The 19346-nt window shown below is 40.2% G+C and overlaps 1 protein-coding gene across 3 annotated transcripts in view; it reads right to left on the bottom strand.

Annotated features, from left to right (window-relative positions):
- The window catches only part of CUNHXorf58 (chromosome unknown CXorf58 homolog), an 83069-nt gene that overhangs the window by 8081 nt on the left and 55642 nt on the right, over positions 1-19346 (bottom strand). For 2 of the 3 annotated variants that reach the window (XM_014075633.2, XM_087726520.1), the window contains exon 7: positions 13866-14001. In XM_014075633.2, the coding sequence (XP_013931108.2) occupies positions 13866-14001 (136 nt within the window). Of the gene's footprint in view, positions 1-7035; positions 7081-13865; positions 14002-19346 lie in introns of those variants that run through there. The other variant, XM_087726521.1, reaches the window with a different exon arrangement.

The following is a 19346-nucleotide window of genomic DNA, read 5'->3' as shown; positions in this document are numbered from 1 at the left end:
CTGTACCTGTGCAGTTTGTTTCGTTGCCTAAATGTAGAACCTTACTCTTTTCACCATTGAATTTCATTTTATTAGATAGTACCCCATGTTCAAGTTTGTCAAGATCCTTCTGTATCTTAAGCCTGTCTTCTGGAGTATTGGCTATTCCTGTCAGGTTGGTGTCATCTGCAAATTTGATGAGTTCCCCATTTATTCCCTCATCCAAATCATTGATGAAGATGTTGAAGAGTACTGGGCCTAAAACAGAGCCTTGGGGTACTCCACTGCATACTTTCCTCCATGTAGATGCAATTCCATTGAGGACTACACGTTGAGTGTGGTTGGTCAGCCAGTTACGAATCCATCTGGTGGTGATGCTGTCTAACCCACATTCTTCTACTTTAACCTAGTAGTAGGTTATGGTCTACCTTATCAAATGCCTTACTGAAACTATATTGACAGCATTCCTCTGGTCCACTAATTTTGTCACATTTTCAAAGAATGCAATAAGATTAGTCTGGCATGATCTGTTTTTGACAAACCCATGTTGGCTTTGTTTAAAATCATTTAAATTTATAACATAAAAATAAATGCTGTATAGTAGTACATTGTTAATGTCCTACATTGTTATTACTTCCAAAATGTCTTTGGACCAAATAGATTCTATAAATCTTCTTAGGAAAAAAAAAATAACACGTTGCCCCAGGTAAAACAATTTTGTTTGAAATTATGGTTACTTTTTCAGGAAAAGGGCTTTTGAATTGGGGAGTATCCTAGGTAGAGACTAGAGGGGAAAGAATACAGCACAAACATTTCCTTTATACATTGTTACATTATCTTGATAGCTGGTGAGCTTTCAAAATGTTAGATAGCAATAGCACTTAGACTTATATAGCACTTCACAGTGCTTTACAGCCATCTCTAAGCAGTTTACAGAGTCAGCATATTGCCCCCAACAATTTGGGTCCTCATTTTACCCACCATGGAAGGATGGAAGGCTAAGTCAACCTTGAGCCTGGTGAGATTCAAACTGCCAAATTGCAAGCAGCCGGCAGTCAGCAGAAGTAGCCTGCAATACTGCACTCTAACCACTGCACCACCCAGGCTCTTGTACCCACTAGCCCCAAATATTGGAACCTCTTTGCCTATCTATACCAAAGTCTATACCAGGTTCCTAGAGACTGTAGGATATTAATTCATTTATGTTATATCCTAGTTTCATTATACTATATATCACTTTCATTTATACCCTACATGTCAGGACAAAATAAACTACACAATATTGGAAAATTGTATAATTGTCAGATCCCATAGATCCCTATCGTGATGCTGCCATTCTTGTGGGGAGGGGGCGTAGGTACATTCATTAGCTTGTCCTGCAATCCCCTTCCTTCAATAAAAGGTTTCTTTTCAAATGTTGATTGTTTCAAGAGTTTACTTTCTTGAACGGAGAGGAGAGACCCTTATAATAATATAAAGTTATAACATGAAGTTGAATTTCCAAAGAAAGAAAATAATGTATGAACACGTTAAAATGGGCTCTCAACCAGATCTATATAAAACAGTCTTATCACTAAGTAATAAATCTCACTTAAAGTCAGACTACCTTATTTTCAAGTAAAGATCATGATAGAGATGGAAAGATTCATTTTTAAACTTTTGAGGCAAAATGAGCTATAGCAAATCCTTACCCAAATTATGTACTTCACTGGATCACTATGGTTTTGGAAGGTGGAAGCTATTTTCTAATAATTTATGTACTTCATTGGACCACTATGGTTTTGGAAGGTGGAAACTATTTTCTAATAATTTGATTCATAACCTGCTCAAACCATGTTGTCACAAAATTCATTGGCCAGCAAAGCACACATACCCCGTCAAAGATTTTTTTTTGAAAAGTTTTGTTTTAATTTTTTAAACAGACAAAGACAAACAAAAACATAAACATATACAACCTTCTGCCATTTCATATAGTGTGTTGTTTGGTTACAAAATTTTGTGCGTCCTATCCATGGTCACCACTTATAATTATATATCAAATCACAAATAGTTCAATAGATAAACATAAGTATCTTATTGTTATATCAATTCTTCAACTATAATTATTATTCCTTAATTTTAAACAGAATATTCTAAATATTGAATTCATGCATACAACATCATTCCATTACATCATTCTAATCTGTTTAACAATGCTAAACCCTTATAGTATTGCATATATCATTCTATTATTCTTAAAATATATATAAAAATATTTAATATTTTCCATTACCATGATTTTTATCTAACCATTGATAAAACAAATCCCAAACCTTACAGAATTGTTCATCTTCTTGTTCTCTAATTTCAAATGTCAATTTATTCATTTCTGCACATTCCATTATTTTTGGGATAATTTCCTCTTGTGTTATTTTTTCATTTTTCCAATTTTTTGCAAATACAATTCTAGCTGCTGTTAAAACATTTACAATCAAATATTTCAAATCTTTGTTGTATATTTCTGGTATAATTCCCAATAAAAAAATCTCTGGTTTAAAGTCTATGCGTTTTTTGGTCATTTTCTCCAACCACATGTGGATCTTAATCCAATATCTCTTAGCTTCTACACAGGTCCACCACATATGATAATATGAACCCGGTATCTGCTGACATTTCCAACACTTTTCTGATTTGTTCTTAAACATTCTTGCAATTCTCGTGGGGGGGGACATGCCACCTGTAAAACATCTTATACAAATTTTCTTTATATGCTGTTGACATTGTCATTTTGTAGTTTTGAGACCACAGTTTCTGCCACTTCTCTAGTTCAATCCCATGCCCAAAAAATGATAGCCTGATAGCCCAGGCTATCATAGATCCTTTAACCTGTTCTTCTTCTAACTTAACCTCTAGCAGGTGCCCATAGAGTTTTTGAATTCCTTTTCATCAATACCCATCAAAATTTTATCTAACTCCATCATTTTATCATAAAAACCTTCCTCTTTACAATCCTTGTCATATCTAGCTTGTATTTGCATATATGAAAACCAATTCATTTTTATACCTTCCTTTTCCAATTCTTGCATAGATTTAAGTTCACCATCCACATTCAATATTTCACCATATTTAACTATTTGGTCCTTTTTGTATATTATTGCGTATGAAAAAGCTTCAATCGTTGATAGCCAGACTGGAATTTTTAAATAATATTGTCTTTTAACCTTCTCCCAATTTAATAACAAGACCTCCCGTAGGTAATGTTTCTAAAATACCCCTGTGTTTTAGTTCCCTTGTACCACAAAAAGGCATGCCATCCCAGCAATAGATCATGTCCTTCAAGAGTCAATAATCTGGTATTCCTTAGTGTTATCCATTCCTTAAACCACATCAAACTTGCAGCCTGATAGTATAGTTCCCAATTGGCAGGCCCAATCCTCCTCTTGTTCTTGCATCTTGTAACAATTTTAATTTTATTCTTGCTTCCCCCCCACCTGCCATATGTACTTCAACACTATTTTATTTAAGTCATCGAAAAATTCCTTTCCTAGTCTAATTGGAATTGTCTGGAACAGATATAAGATTTTAGGTAGAATGTTCATTTTAATTGTAGATATTCTCCTTAACACTGATAATTGTAAATTTTTCCATTTCTTCAAGTCCATCACAATCTATTGTTTAAGTTTATAATAGTTGTTATCTTTGAGAGCACTGCATCTTGCTGTTAAATATATCCCCAAATATTTAACCTTATTTGTAACTTGCATCTCCTAAGTTTCCGCCAACTCTTTCTTTTGTCTTGTTGGTATATTCTTTGTCAAGATCTTTGTTTTGTCTTCATTTATTTTCAATCCTGCTACTTTCCCATATTCTTCTAATCTTTCTATCAATTTAGGTGCTGTTTCTAATGGATCCTCTAAGATGAAGACCAAGTCATCTGCGAATGCTTGTAGCTTGTATTCTTCCTTTTTAATTTTCACTCCTTTTATTTCTTTTCCTTCTCTGACATTTTTATTTAAAACTTCTAATGTTAAAACAAAAAGTAATGGTGATAATGGGCAGCCTTGTCTCGTTCCTTTCTTTATTTCAATAGGCTCTGTCAAATCTCCATTTATCATTATCTTTGCTGTTTGTTTATAATATATAGTTTGTATGGCTTGAATAAATTTCTCGCCAAAACCCATCTGTTCCAGTTGTAACAACATAAAACACCAGTTCACTTTGTCAAATGCCTTCTGAGCATCCAAGAATATCAATGCCAATTGTTTTTCAGGATGTGCCTCATAATATTCCAAAGTGCCTAAAATTATCTTCATATTATCTTTAATTTGTCTCTTTGGCACAAATCCATTTTGATCAAAGTGAAAAAAACTGCTTAAGTATTTCTTAAGTCATTCTGCCAATATTGAGGCAAACAACTTATAGTCTGAGTTTAACAGGGAAATTGGTCTGTAGTTCTTGATTTGTAGTAAATCGGCCTCCTCTTTTGGTAAAAGTGTAATATATGCTTCAGACAATGATTTTGATATTCTCCTCTCTAACATCACCTCGTTCATTACTTCTAATAATGGAAGAGACGACGATTGCTGCAGGGTCGTATAAAATTCTACTGGTAGCCCATCCGGGCCCGGGGCCTTCCCTTTCTTTTGTTTTTTAAGTGCTTCGATTAGCTCCATCATAGTTATTTTGCCTTCTAACATTATTGCAGTTTCTTTGGGTATCTGTGGTAAGTTGGTTCTTGTAAATATTATTTCACCCCTGCCTCTTCTATATTCTCTTGGTCATATAGTTTACCGTAATATTATTTTTTTCTTCTCTTCATTCCCATAACAAGTTTGCCCTTGTTCATCCATTAACTGCAGTATCTTCTTTGAATCTCTCTCTTTTCTCAATTTCTATGCCAACCATCTGCCTGGTTTATTAGTATTTTCAAAATAATTCTGCTTAGCACCCCTAATTTTTTGGGCTAATTCCTCCTTTTTCATTAACTCAATTTTGTGTTTAATCACATCCATTCTTACTTTAATATCCTTCTTTTGGGGGGAATTCTGGAGTTCTTTCTCAAGACCTTTATATTCATTGTCAAGTCCTTTAAGTGTTTGTCTTTCCCTTATATTTCTCTTCCTTGTATAGTCAATTATTAGCCCTCTAGTATACAGCCTTCATTGTATCCCAGAGGTTCTGCATTGATGTTTCCTCTTTCCTGTTTTCTTTAAAGAAGAAGGCGAATTCCTTTTGAATTTTCTGTACAAAGTCTTTCTCTTTTAATATGGTGTTTAGTGTCCGCCTAGATCTTTTTCTTTGTCCTCTCCATTTAATTGTCATTGGATTGTGATCTGCCCAAGTACTTGTTTCAATCTCAATTTCCTGTATATTGTAGGCCAGTTCAGTCACTACCCAAATCATATCGATTCTGGAATAAGATAAATGTTTGTTTGAGTAAAAAGTATATTTTTTTAGTAGGGTTTCTCTCTCCCCAAACATCTTTTAAACCCGTCTCTTTGATCATTTTAAAAAAGGATTTAGAGAGTATCTTTCTATTTAACTTTTTGTTTTTTTGTGAGTTATAGTCCATGTTCTTATCTACAATTCCATTGTGGTGTCCCATCATGCAAATATTTGAGTAATCCAAATCTATTATTTTCCTGTGTAGTTTTCTGTAAAATTCATCTTGTTTATCATTAGGCGCATAGATTGCTATTAGTAGCATTTTCTTATTATTGTCCATAATTTCCACCATCAAGATTCTTCCATCGTCATCTGTATAGATTTGTTCCACTAGGATTGCATCTTTAATGTAAAGAATCACTCCTCTTTTCTTACAGTTTGCCAATGAAACAAATATTTTCCCCAGCTTTGGTTGCCTTAATAAATGTTCATGTTGCTTTTGAATATACATTTGTAGACAAATTATATCCAATTTTAATTTCCCTAATTTGTGAAATATTTTCTTTCTTTTATTTGCTCAATTGAGTTCATTTATATTAATTGAAATCATTTTCTTCTCTTCCATGTTTATGTTTTATACATAGGATTTATTGTTCTGGTAGCTCTAGGTTCCCGTGGTTCTCTAATGTCCATGCCACCTACAGCACCTTCTTCTATCTCAATCCTGCCTACAGCTCCTTCTTTTTTTTTCCAGTCGAGGCTGAAGATACCACTTGTACTTCTGTCACTGATTCTTTATGCCCAGTCTTCTCGGCCTTCCCTCTGAGATGTTCTTTGAAGAATGCTTCTGCTTTTTCAATTGAGTCTATTCTGTATCTTTGTCCTTGTCATACAAACATTAAACCTTCTGGTAGCAACCATCTGTAATTAACTCCTTTTTTGAGTAGAATTTTAGTCAAAAACTGGTATTCTTTTCTCGATTCTCTCACTTTTTTTGGTATTTGCTTCAAAACTACGATCTCTTTACCTTTGTACTCCAGTTTTCTATCTCTTGCTTTTTGAAGTATTTGCATCCTAATTGCTTTCTTGGTAAATCTTAGGTGAACTTCCCTTGGCAGTTGATTTCTCGCTGCATATCTTGTATAAACTCGAAATGTTTCATCTATAGCATTAGCCATCTTTTCTTGGGTTAGGTCAAGGACATTTGTCAAAATTTCTATCGTTATTTGTAACAAGTCTTCACCTTTTTCTTCTATATTTTGAAATCTTAAAAAGAATTCTGACCTTTCGATCTCCCAATTCAGTATTCCAATATTACCCTTTTCCACCAAGCTTAGTCTGTTATCAATCTCTCCAATTTTCTTCTCTCTTTGGTCATCTTTTTCTTCAATTTTTGTAGCCTATCTTCATATTTCATCACCATTTGTTGAATATTATCAATGTTTTCATCAGTTTTAACTGCTTTTTGTTCCATATTTTCTGTTCATTGTTCTATATTTTCAATTCTTTTTTCCATGTTTTCTATCTTCTTTTCAATAGTGTCTGTTTTTGCTTGTAGTTTCTGAATTCCTTGCATAATCATCTCCAAGATAACTGCCTTCTCTCCCTTTTCCTTTTCCTGTTGCAACATTGTCTGTATTGATCTTTGTCCTCCTGCTGGTGAGGAGGAAGGTGTTGTTGCAGAGCCGGTGGTTATTATTCTTTTACTCATCTCCAATTTCTTCTAATTGTAATCCACTTGGTATAGAGATAAAAAGGAAAAAGAAAAGAAAAAGTCAGTTATAATCCAAAGTGACCATAAGGTGGTCAAAGGTAAAAAGAAGAAAGTAGAAAAATCAGTTATAATCCAAAGTGACCATAGAATGGTCCAAGGTAGAAAAAAAATAAAAAGAGTCTACTATCAAAAATGTAAGAAGAAAAAGAAATAACCCCAAAAATAGAATAAAATTTGTAATCCTTTCTATGCCATAATTCAATTGAAAAAGCCAAAAATTAAAAACAACCAGATAAGGAACCCAACTTCACAACCAAAAAAGTAAACACTGCCACCAGTAGAAATAAAGAGAAAGAAAAGTAATTTCAAGGCTTCTTGCAAGACAAAAGTTCTCTAAGCAAAGAGAAATAATTTCTAAAACTTTAATAGAATGGCAGCCTTACAAAATTACTGCAGGCATGCTCTTGCAGTTATTATCTATTCTCTCCAGGCAGAATTCAAAGATTATTTTTATCAGGTTGGATAATAGAAAAAACAGCAGCTGTTTTATTCTCTTTTTTAAGGTGTTATTTCCAGGGACGTGCAGTCAGGGGAGGCAGGGCCTCACCACTATCATCATGAAAAGAAAAGAAAAATAAAAGGAAAAAGGCTGAGGTAGTTGCTGCCAGAGTCACAGTGAATGACTCTGCTTAGTGCTAAACTTTAAAAAAGCCTCTTTAAAAAATGCCCTCTGCAGGAGGAGGCGAGAAAACTACGTGCCTCATTTAGTCTATCTTTATGATCACTTGAGCAGAGTTAAGCAAGGGTTAAAAGCCAAAAGAAATCCTTATGTAGATGAAGCACATGGTTCTCTCATCTCCTCCTGTAGAGGGCACTTTTTAGAGGCTTTTTTAAAACAGTTAAGCAGAGTCATCCATTGGAGGCTCTGGCAGCAGCTAACCCAGCCTGACCTCAGCAGCCCTTGCCTTTTTCTTTTTACATTTTTTACATTTTCATCATGGCAGACAAGAGCAGAGTTGAAATCCTCTGTGAAACAGCTGGAAAAGGTATATGGGTCGGAGGGAGGGGGAGAAGTTCAAAATTAATGTAATTTGTAAGCAATTTTTATTGTAAGTAATTTGTGTGTGTGTGTGTGTGTGTGTATGTGCGCATGTGTTTGTTTCTTCACTTCACTCAAACAAACTCTCTCTCAATTTGAGAGAGAGTTTGTTTGAGAAGAGAGGGGCAGCCTTGTTTGAGAAGAGAGGGACAGCCCGCCAGCAGAGGCGGGTCTTTTACCCACCTCTTCTGGTGGGCTGGTGCTTTTGCCCACTGTGCCCCCCTTCCCTTTCTCCTCTCCCCCCACTGAGAGCCCCATCCTGCTCCCCTCCCCCTTTCTTCCTCCTCGTTCTCCTCTCCCCTTTCTTCGCCGGCTGCAACTGAGCAATGAGGCACCGTGGGGCCGGGCCCCTCGCACCGGCATCCAGCCCACTGGAGCTCGCCGTGCCAGGGGAGGAATGAAACCCTGTTGTCCTGTGGAGCCCACCGCCGCTTGAGCGGGGAGGAGGAGAAGAGCGGTGATGTCTTGTGCCGGCTGGCTGGCCAAGCGAGGAGTAGGTCGGGCGGGGGGTGGATGGGCTGGCTGGCTGGGGAGGGGGATCATGGCCGCTCAGGTGGCCCCTGCCACTGCCGCCAGCAGCTTGGGTGTCCCGGCTCCATCTGAGCTGAAGAAAGCAGAGGATTGTCCATCGGAGGAAGTGGGGGGTGAGGCGGCGGAGTGCGGTGGCGGTGAGAAGCAGTCGGAAAGTGAAGGTCCAAACACTGGGGCTTCGGAGCTTCAGCGGGGCTTTCGGAAAGCCCCACCAAAGCCCCGCCGCTGTGTCCACCATAGAGCGGGATGCATCCCGCCTGTATGGCAGACACAGCTCCAGGGCTTTAAAGCCCTGCTGCTGTGTCCACCATAGAGCAGGACGCATCCTGCCTCTAATGGTGGACATAGCGCCGGAGCGGTCAAAAGCCTCTTTTTTTTATTAAAGAATTTTAATAGCAGTTAGACTATAGCAATAGCAGTTAGACTTATATACCGCTTCATAGGGCTTTCAGCCCTCTCTAAGCGGTTTACAGAGTCAGCATATTGCCCCCAACAACAATCCGGGTCCTCATTTTACCCACCTCGGAAGGATGGAAGGCTGAGTCAACCTTGAGCCTGCAGTCTTGCACCCTAACCACTGCACCACCTTGGCTCTTTTGTAATAGATTTTACAAATGTTTCCCCTTCCCTCTCTCTGCCCCAACCCTGCCCCCCCTCCAACCCTCCCTCCCCCCAACCTCTCAGAGCAAAATACAGGGTATAAACATTTAACAATCATACACTAACATAAGCTAACTAACTTTAGCATCCTACCTCCTCTTGTATTTTAACTCCCCTTTTATTAAGCTAACTTTAGATAAATTGTAACATTCTTTGTTCATTCATTCATAAGCTAATTTAAATTTCTTAGTCCGATATTTATTTTGAATATAGTCAATCCATCTTCTCCATTGCAACTTGTATTTCTCATCTGAGTGGTCCTTCAAATATGCTGAGATTTTGGCCATCTCTCCTAAGTTTACTACTTTTAACGTCCATTCTTGAATAGTAGGCAATTCTTCCTTCTTCCAATACTGCGCCGCCAACAATCTTGCTGCCGTTGTTAAGTTCAGAATCAAATTAGTCTCTATAACTGTACAGTCTGTAATTATACCTAACAAGAACAACTTGGGAGTGAACTTTATCCTCTTTTTAAGAATATTTTGAATAATCCACCATATTTTTATCCAGAATGCTTTAACTTTTTTGCAAGTCCACCATATATGATAATACGTAGGATCAGCGCAATCACATCTCCAGCATTTAGATTGTAAATTCGGATACATACAAGCTAACTTTTTGGGATCTAAATGCCATCTATAAAACATCTTATAAAAATTCTGTCTCAAGTTTTGAGCTTGTGTAAATTTTACATTTCTTACCCAAATCTTTTCCCATGTTTCCATCATTATTGGGTCTTCAAAGTTTTGTGCCCATTTTACCATACAGTCTTTAACTAACTCTGTTTCAGAATCTGTTTCTATCAGTATATTATACAACCTTTTTATATGCATTTGATTCTGGTCCCTAATTTGTTTTACCAAATTATCCTCATTTTGCATAATACCAATTTTCTGGTCTTTTTTCCATCTAGCCTGTAGCTGTCCATACTGAAACCAGGTTTGAATTACCCTTTCCTCTCTTAGTACATTCAAAGGCTTTAACTGTGGTACACCCCTTTCTATGTTAAGAAGCTCTCTAAATGTGATTACATCCTGCTTTTGTTCTATACTTATATTCTCTATCATGTGTCTGGGTACTACCCACATAGGTATCTTATTATTTAACTTATATTGATATTTTTTCCAGACACGCAGAGCATTCCTTAAAATATGGCTTTTAAAAATCTTGTCCAACTTCTTATCATATATTAAATAAGCATGCTGTCAGCCTCTGCCTTGCTGCTGCTTCAGCTGCCATTGAAATGGGGAGGGGGGGCATGGTATTTGGGAGGGGAATCATTATGTGCTGGACGAATATTCTAGACGCTGTCCTGACCATCTCATTGCGCATGTGGAGGAAGGGAGTTTCCCACCAGCATTCCACCCTGATGATGTTTTTTGAAGATATCTCCCACCTGACAGTTGGGTGAATTATAATTGGACTATGGACTGGGGTGCCAAGGGGAGGGGATTGACCTATACATGATATTCATTGCTTTCACACCCAATTAACCAGACTCAGCTTTGCTTTGCTACTATTCATTTGTAATTAGTAAAAGTACACTTAATTTCAAACAAATGGAGTTGAGTGGTTTCTTTCCTGATTATTAAAGCAGCACCTGACACATGCCAACCATATACCGGGTGTGCTTCAGGGTGCTGTTGACCATCTTTAAAGCCCTTCATCGTAGTGGATCTGAGTACTTGAGAGACCGCCTTCTGCCGATTACCTCCCTCCGACCGATAAGATCGCACAGACTGGGCCTCCTCCGAATCCCATCCGCCAATGTCGACTGGCGACTACATGGAGGAGAGCCTTTTCTGTTGCAGCTCCGACCCTGTGGAACGATCTCCCCGTCGAGATACGCACCCTCACCACCGTCCAGGCCTTCCGCGCAGCCCTTAAGATCTGGCTATCCCAACAGGCCTGGGGATAAGTCTCTAATTTGCCCCACCCGAGTGTTGAATGTTGAATGCAAGTTGTGTTTTTATTACTTTATTTATTTTGTTCACATATTGTTTGTTTTGAATTGTACCCCCTCCCTAATGATTGTAAGCCGCCCTGAGTCCCCTCAGGGAAAAGGGCGGCCTATAAATCCAAATAAAATACTCAAAAAAAATAAATACCAAATCATATCCCTCAATATTCTATTCCTGTTAAGTTAATCCAATCACTAATTGTTGATAAAACTACTGCTTCATAGTATAATTTTAAGTTAGGTATTTTCAAACCTCCTCTTTCACGTATGTCTTGCACTATTTTAAGTTTTATTCTCGATTTCTTCCCTGTCCAAACAAAGTTATTAATACCTTTCTACCATTCTTCCAAATTTGCATCTTTTTTGAGTATTGGTATCATTTGAAAAAGAAATAGAAACTTAGACAAAACATTCATTTTTACTGCTGTTATCCTTCCCAGCAAAGACAATTGTAATTTTTTCCATTTATTCATCTCTGTCTGTATTTTGTGCCATAATGGTTCATAATTATACTTATATAATTTCCCATTTGAGGTTGTAATATAAACTCCTAAATATGTAACTTTTTAAAAACTATCTCACATCCTATTACTCTTTTTAATTCTTCTTTTTGATTTGTAGTCATATTTTTAATTATCATCTTTGTTTTCCCTATATTTATTTTAAACCCAGATACTTGGCCATATTGATTAATTATGTTCATTAAACCTATAGCTGATTTCCCCGGTTGGGTTAAAGTTACAACCAAGTCGTCCGCGAATGCTCGTACTCTATATTCATAATGCCTAATCTTAGTTCCCTGTAAGTCATCTGACCCACATATTCTATTCAGCAATAACTCCAAAGTTAAGATAATAATGGAGACAGGGGACTTGTTCCTTTTTCGATTTTAAAAGATTCTGTTAGAGTACCATTAACTATAATTTGTGCTGTTTGTTTCTGGTATATTGCCTTGATAGATTGTGTGAAATACTCTCCAAACTGCATCTTTTGTATTATTTTCATTAGAAATTGCCAATTCACTCAATCAAATGCTTTCTCCGCATCCAAGAATATAAGCACTGCTGGGACTTGGTTATTCTTCCCCAAATACTCGATTAACAATTTGTCTTACATTACTTTTCATTTGTCTCCCATGTATAAAACCAGATTGATCATTGTGAATCATTTGTTGTATAACTGACATCAACCTATTTGCTAGTATTTTAGCAAACATTTTATAATCTGTATTAAGTAGTGATATAGGCCTATATTTTTTGGCTTAGTATGATCTTGATCTTCTTTCGGAATCAGGGAAATAAAGGCTGTTCTCAAAGATGGTGGTATCCTTCCTTCCAATTGAATTTTGTTAAATAGTTCCTTAAGAGGTTCTACCATTTCTAATTGTAAATTTTTATAATAAACCGCTGTCAATCCATTTGTACCAGGAGCCTTCCCAACCTTTAACTGCTTAATTACCAGGAGAATTTCCTCTGTGGTTATCGGTTGATTCAATCTTTCCCTTTGCTCATCTGTAACTATGGGGATCTTCTCTTTCTCCAAATATCTATCTATTTCTAAACCTTGTATTTTATCACCAGCGTACAGTCTCGTATAAAATTCTAAAAAAGACTTTTTAATCATATCCTGTTGATAGACTTCTTTACCTTTATATTCTATTTTCTCTATAGTATGAGACTTGTTTTTTCCTTAACATATATGCTAATCATCTGCCTGGTTTATTTGCAAAGCTATGTCCGCTCCGGCGCTATGTCCGTGTCCCGCCTCTAATGGCGGACATAGTGCCGGAGCAGCCAAAAGCCTCTTTCTTGAAAGCGCCTTTTGCCTGCTGTCAAGAAAGAGGCTTTTGGCCACTTCGGTGCTATGTCTGCCATAGAGGTGGGATGCGGACATAGTGCCGGAGTGGACATAGCGCAGGAGCAGCCAAAACCCTCTTTCTTGAAAGCGCCTTTTGCCCGCTGTCAAGAAAGAGACTTTTGCCCTGCGAGGCGGGCAAAAGTCGAAAGAAAGCGCCCACCGCTTCTGTCTGACAGAGGCGCCCCGCGCCCCGCAGCTATGTCCGACCCAGCTGCAGGGTGCGGGACGCCTCTATGTCAGACAGAAATGGCGGGGCGCTTTCTTTCGGCTTTTGCCTGCCCCGCAGGACAAAAGCCAGAAAAAAGCGCCCCACCGCTTCTGTCATATGCACTTTTTTTCAGCTTTTGCCCTGCGGGGCGGGCAAAGCAGAAAGAAAGCGCCCACCACTTCTGTCTGACATAGAGGTGTCCTGCGCCCCACAGCTGGGTCGGGCATAGCTGCGGGGCAGGCAAAAGCCGCTTTCTTTCTTTTTGCCTCACCAGCCATAAATCTCATTGCACGTCACTGGTTATTTCATATCATATACAAGTATGCCATCCATATACAGTACAATTAAATCTTCCCATTTGAACACTCTACTAAAAGTAGTTTTCAAAAACTGGTACTTGATTAAATCCCTTTAAAACATATTGATAGACTTCTAATGATCTAGCAGTAATACTCTAAATACCAAATATTCTGCGTGCTTTATCCTTACTTACCTCTTCTTTCATAGCTTTATAAATTTTCTTCATTTTTGCAATCTTCTGCCTAGCTTGATAAGAGCGGCGTTGTGACATTCTCTGGTCTGCCTTTGGTTCTTGTCTTGATAGGGAGGTGAAACCAGGTGGCATAGACCTAGAAAAGACCTTGTGTTTTGAATATTATTTTCACAGATCCTACAGTACAAATGCTACTATAGATGTGAAATGTCATTAAATATTAAAATAAATACTGTGAAAACTACTATTTTTTGCTCTGAAGCAGAGATATATATAGCAGTAGTCTTCAAAATAGTGAGCTTGGCCAGATGACTGAAATCCAAACCCACTTTATATACATGCAGTGCACATAACAAGGGTGTGACTTCAGTCACAAAATTGCACGTTTTGAAGCTAGTTAATGTCACCACAGACACCTCTGGAAGATCATGTTGCTAACTTATTTTTTTATTCCTATTAAGGAACATATGTGCAAATTTACATTGCTATTACCTTCTCATCTTTCACTTCTGGAAAGCATTGACTTAAGTGAATTAAATTTTCTAATAATATCCAAGGCACTATTTTTTCCCAAATGATACCTGTGAATTGGAAGATGACATGACTGATGAAAATGAAGAAATGGGAAAGCTTCACGGGGTGCTGTCTGAAGTCCTGAGCCCCAAACGCCGCACAAAGACCCAGGGAAGATGGAGAAGAAGACAGCAACCACAGAAGGAACTACAGGGACTAGCTCAGAGGTCATCCTTGAGACCATCTACTCCCCTTTGGAGAGCATGGTGGAAGCAGCGGAGGCCGCAGAAGCTGACCATTGGCAGGGCACCCGACCCAAAGAGCCAGTGCCCTAGCAGATTGCTCAGCAGGATCCTTCCCTATGGGGCAAAGCCACAGGAGCTGTGGGGTCTCAGGAGTTAGCAGTCAGGGTGAGATGCTTTAGGAGCTCCAAATTACAATGGGTGCACACGAGTCTTCAAGTGGAAAACGAGACCTCTTGAACCCACCAATTTTAGGGAATGAGGTTTCCCGCTGCCGTTGCAGAGCCAGTTGCTAGCAGGTGTTCCAGAACAGTTTGACCAATTCAGCATTGGCTCCCCTAAGAGGCTAGCCCGGTTGGGTCCTGGCCCAATCCATGTTCACCTTCCCGGATCGAGGAGTCGCAACCATCCAGAATGGAGCTTTGACATCATTTCACAGCACATAGCAGATTGCTCCTTATCCTCCCTTGCCGGTCCCGGTCCACTGGGATGACAGCTCCTGCGAGAATTGGCGCTGCACAGCAGCAAGGATCTCTAGGCCAATGCAGCTCAGGATTGTGAGGGTGAACCATTGGGGCTCCCAAGACCCCCAAAAAACCCTTGCCAGTCAGCTGTCAGACTGCCTCCAGCTGACCAAATCTCCCCTGGCTGGGCCTTTTACCCGGCCAGGGGTGGGTGCAATACCAGTGGATGCCAGCTCCGGCCCCACCGTCTATACTGGCCTCACAGCCTGCACTGCTAGCGCCCCTCCCCCACAGTTCATGGCAACATTTGATGGAACCCTGGGTAAACAGGTCATTTCATGAACTGGATTTAGTCCCATCTCAACGGTTATGGGGACTAGTACCAGACTGATTAAGATATAGTTTTGGCAATTACTGACAATATGATGGAGGGAGAGGCAGCGGAGTGGATAGCCCAATTACACAATGAAGGGCCCCCAAAACTAGAAGATACTGACAAGTTTGTGCAATTGCACTGGGTCTGATTTGAAGATATAGTCCACAGAGAGGAAGCTGAAACTGAAATCAAAAGCCTGAAGGAAATGGGCCAACCCCCCAAAGAATTCATCTGGAAATTCTGAAGGGTGCCTGGAAAATTGAGAGACTGACCTGAACACCTCTTCATCTACCACTTCAAAGAAGTGCTGGACCAGGACCTCAGGTAAGCTTGCATCTATAGGGTAATTCTGGACTGCATACAGGACTGGTACCCGATGGCCATAGCCATGGACCTAGAGATCCATCTGCACCAGAAGCCCACCCTTGAGAAACCAGCTAAGAGGGCTCTAGGTCAGTGTTTTTCAACCACTGTGCCGCGGCACACTAGTGTGCCGTGACATAGTGTAAGGTGTGCCGTGGGAAAAACACCCGGTTGTGGCGCCCGGCAGAAGCCTCGCTCTCCTGCAGCCGGAGGCCGTTTCAGTCGCTTCCCTTGTCCGTCTCGATTGCTGGAAGCAGTAACAAACGGTGCATCCGCTCCGCAGCGCCCTGACAGCCACCCCAGCCGGCAGCTACCGGGCCTCGCTGGAGTCAATTGCAAAACCGCGTTCAGCGCTTTGAGGACCTGAGGCATCTTGGGAAATGCAGTTCCCTATCGGAAAGAATGGAGTAGCTGCGAATTTGTAACAACATAATATAACTTGGTGCTTCGCAGGTTACAAAAATCTCGTTTGATTTGCACACTGTTTTTTAAAAGTTAGATAAAGAAATTATACTGTGAAAGCGACTAGAAAGCCCCCCCTCCCCTTCCTGTGTGCGAGAAAGGAAAGGAGAGGAAGGAAGGAGGGAGGGGGGGAGGAAAAGAAGAAGGGGGGGGAGAAGATGGAAGGAGAAAAGATGGATGGAAAGAGAAAGAATGGAAGGAGAAGGAGGAAGATGGAAGAAGAAAGGAAGAAAAAGAAGAAGGGAGGGAGAAAAGAGGGAAGGAGGTAGGAAGAAAAGGGGAAGAGAGGGAAAGAGCAGAAAGACAAAGAGGATGAAGTTGATAGGCAAGAGGAAGGGGGAAGGAAGGAAAAAAGAAAAAGAGGGAGAGAGGAAAGAAGAAAAGATGGAACTAGAAAGGAAAGGAGGGAGGGAGGAAAGGGGAAGACAGGGAAAGAGCAGAAAGACAGAGAAGGTGAAGGTAGATAGGCAGAAGGAAGGAAGAAGGAAGAAATAGGAAAGGAGGGAAGGAGGAAGGAACAGAAGCGAAGAGGAAGAGAGAAATGGAAAGAGCAGAAAGACAGAGAAGGTAGATAGGCAAAAGAAATGAAGATGAAAGAATGGAAGGAGAAGGAAGAGAAAAAAGGAGGAAGGGAGTGAGTGAGGAAAGAAGAGATGATGGAAGGAGAAAGGAAGGAAGAGAGGGAAAGAGCAGAAGACAGATAAGGTGAAGGTAGATAAGCAAGAGGAATGAAGGAAGAAGTGAGGAGTCTCAAGGAGGGGGAAAACATTTAGTGACCAAAGTTACAATGGCATTGAAAAAAGTGACTGATGACCATTTTTCACACTTAGCGACCGTTGCGACCATTTTTCACACTTAGCGACCCTTGCAGCACCCAAGGTGTTCCCCGTTCTGGCAAACAAAGCTATTTTGACATTGCTCCCATTTTCCACTACATATTTATTTGATTCCTATTCAAGAGAATTACTTTATATATAGTCAATATAGGCACAGAGTTAAATTTTTTTAACATTTTCTAATGGTGGTGTGCCTCGTGATTTTTTTCATGAAAAAAGTGTGCCTTTGCACAAAAAAGGTTGAAAAACACTGCTCTAGGTCAGTGTTTTTCAACCACTGTGCCGCGGCACACTAGTGTGCCGTGACATAGTGTAAGGTGTGCCGTGGGAAAAACACCCGGTTGTGGCGCCCGGCAGAAGCCTCGCTCTCCTGCAGCCAGAGGCCGTTTCAGTCGCTTCCCTTGTCCGTCTCGATTGCTGGAAGCAGTAACAAACGGTGCATCCGCTCCGCAGCGCCCTGACAGCCACCCCAGCCGGCAGCTACCGGGCCTCGCTGGAGTCAATTGCAAAACCGCGTTCAGCGCTTTGAGGACCTGAGGCATCTTGGGAAATGCAGTTCCCTATCGGAAAGAATGGAGTAGCTGCGAATTTGTAACAACATAATATAACTTGGTGCTTCGCAGGTTACAAAAATCTCGTTTGATTTGCACACTGTTTTTTAAAAGTTAGATAAAGAAATTATACTGTGAAAGCGACTAGAAAGCCCCCCCTCCCCTTCCTGTGTGCGAGAAAGGAAAGGAGAGGAAGGAAGGAGGGAGGGGGGGAGGAAAAGAAGAAGGGGGGGGAGAAGAAGATGGAAGGAGAAAAGATGGATGGAAAGAGAAAGAATGGAAGGAGAAGGAGGAAGATGGAAGAAGAAAGGAAGAAAAAGAAGAAGGGAGGGAGAAAAGAGGGAAGGAGGTAGGAAGAAAAGGGGAAGAGAGGGAAAGAGCAGAAAGACAAAGAGGATGAAGTTGATAGGCAAGAGGAAGGGGGAAGGAAGGAAAAAAGAAAAAGAGGGAGAGAGGAAAGAAGAAAAGATGGAACTAGAAAGGAAAGGAGGGAGGGAGGAAAGGGGAAGACAGGGAAAGAGCAGAAAGACAGAGAAGGTGAAGGTAGATAGGCAGAAGGAAGGAAGAAGGAAGAAATAGGAAAGGAGGGAAGGAGGAAGGAACAGAAGCGAAGAGGAAGAGAGAAATGGAAAGAGCAGAAAGACAGAGAAGGTAGATAGGCAAAAGAAATGAAGATGAAAGAATGGAAGGAGAAGGAAGAGAAAAAAGGAGGAAGGGAGTGAGTGAGGAAAGAAGAGATGATGGAAGGAGAAAGGAAGGAAGAGAGGGAAAGAGCAGAAGACAGATAAGGTGAAGGTAGATAAGCAAGAGGAATGAAGGAAGAAGTGAGGAGTCTCAAGGAGGGGGAAAACATTTAGTGACCAAAGTTACAATGGCATTGAAAAAAGTGACTGATGACCATTTTTCACACTTAGCGACCGTTGCGACCATTTTTCACACTTAGCGACCCTTGCAGCACCCAAGGTGTTCCCCGTTCTGGCAAACAAAGCTATTTTGACATTGCTCCCATTTTCCACTACATATTTATTTGATTCCTATTCAAGAGAATTACTTTATATATAGTCAATATAGGCACAGAGTTAATTTTTTTTAACATTTTCTAATGGTGGTGTGCCTCGTGATTTTTTTCATGAAAAAAGTGTGCCTTTGCACAAAAAAGGTTGAAAAACACTGCTCTAGGTCACTGATCCCCTGCAAAACTGGCTGAAGCACCACAACCAGCACTTCTGATGCAGCTGGCAAGGCCACTGAGCATCTGAGTGCCAGGCTCCAGCCCCAGTACCTCAATTCTGAAATCCATCAGCATCTCGGGGAAGGAAAACCCCAAGGAAGCCACCAGACAAAGGAAGAATCACCAAACAAACTGTTGAAGTTCCTCTCCTATCCAGTGGAAGGGAGGAAACTCCAGCTTCAGAGACCCCTCCAGGGTCCGCCAGTGGGAGCAGTGGGGAAGAGAATATAATGGTAAGTGAAGCCATCCACCCCTCTCCATTAAGTCCCATATAGTAGATGGTAAACTGGGCCCAGGGAGATTTAGAGGCTGTCATAGACACTGGCCAGGTGTCTGATCAGCTTCCCCATTGTCCAACAGCTAGGGATAAGCAGGAAACCCTTGGTACACCCCATATGCTTTGAGCAGGTCAATGGGACACTAATTGGTGGAGCCTCAGCCAC

This window comes from Thamnophis sirtalis, unplaced genomic scaffold (genome assembly GCF_051295495.1).
Source record: "Thamnophis sirtalis isolate CommonGarterSnake01/CBP01778 unplaced genomic scaffold, rThaSir2_p1.2 scaffold_12, whole genome shotgun sequence".
Lineage (NCBI taxonomy): Eukaryota > Metazoa > Chordata > Lepidosauria > Squamata > Natricidae > Thamnophis > Thamnophis sirtalis.
The sequence above is the reverse complement of the archived record's forward strand: the minus strand, read 5'-3'. Positions and strand labels throughout refer to the sequence as shown.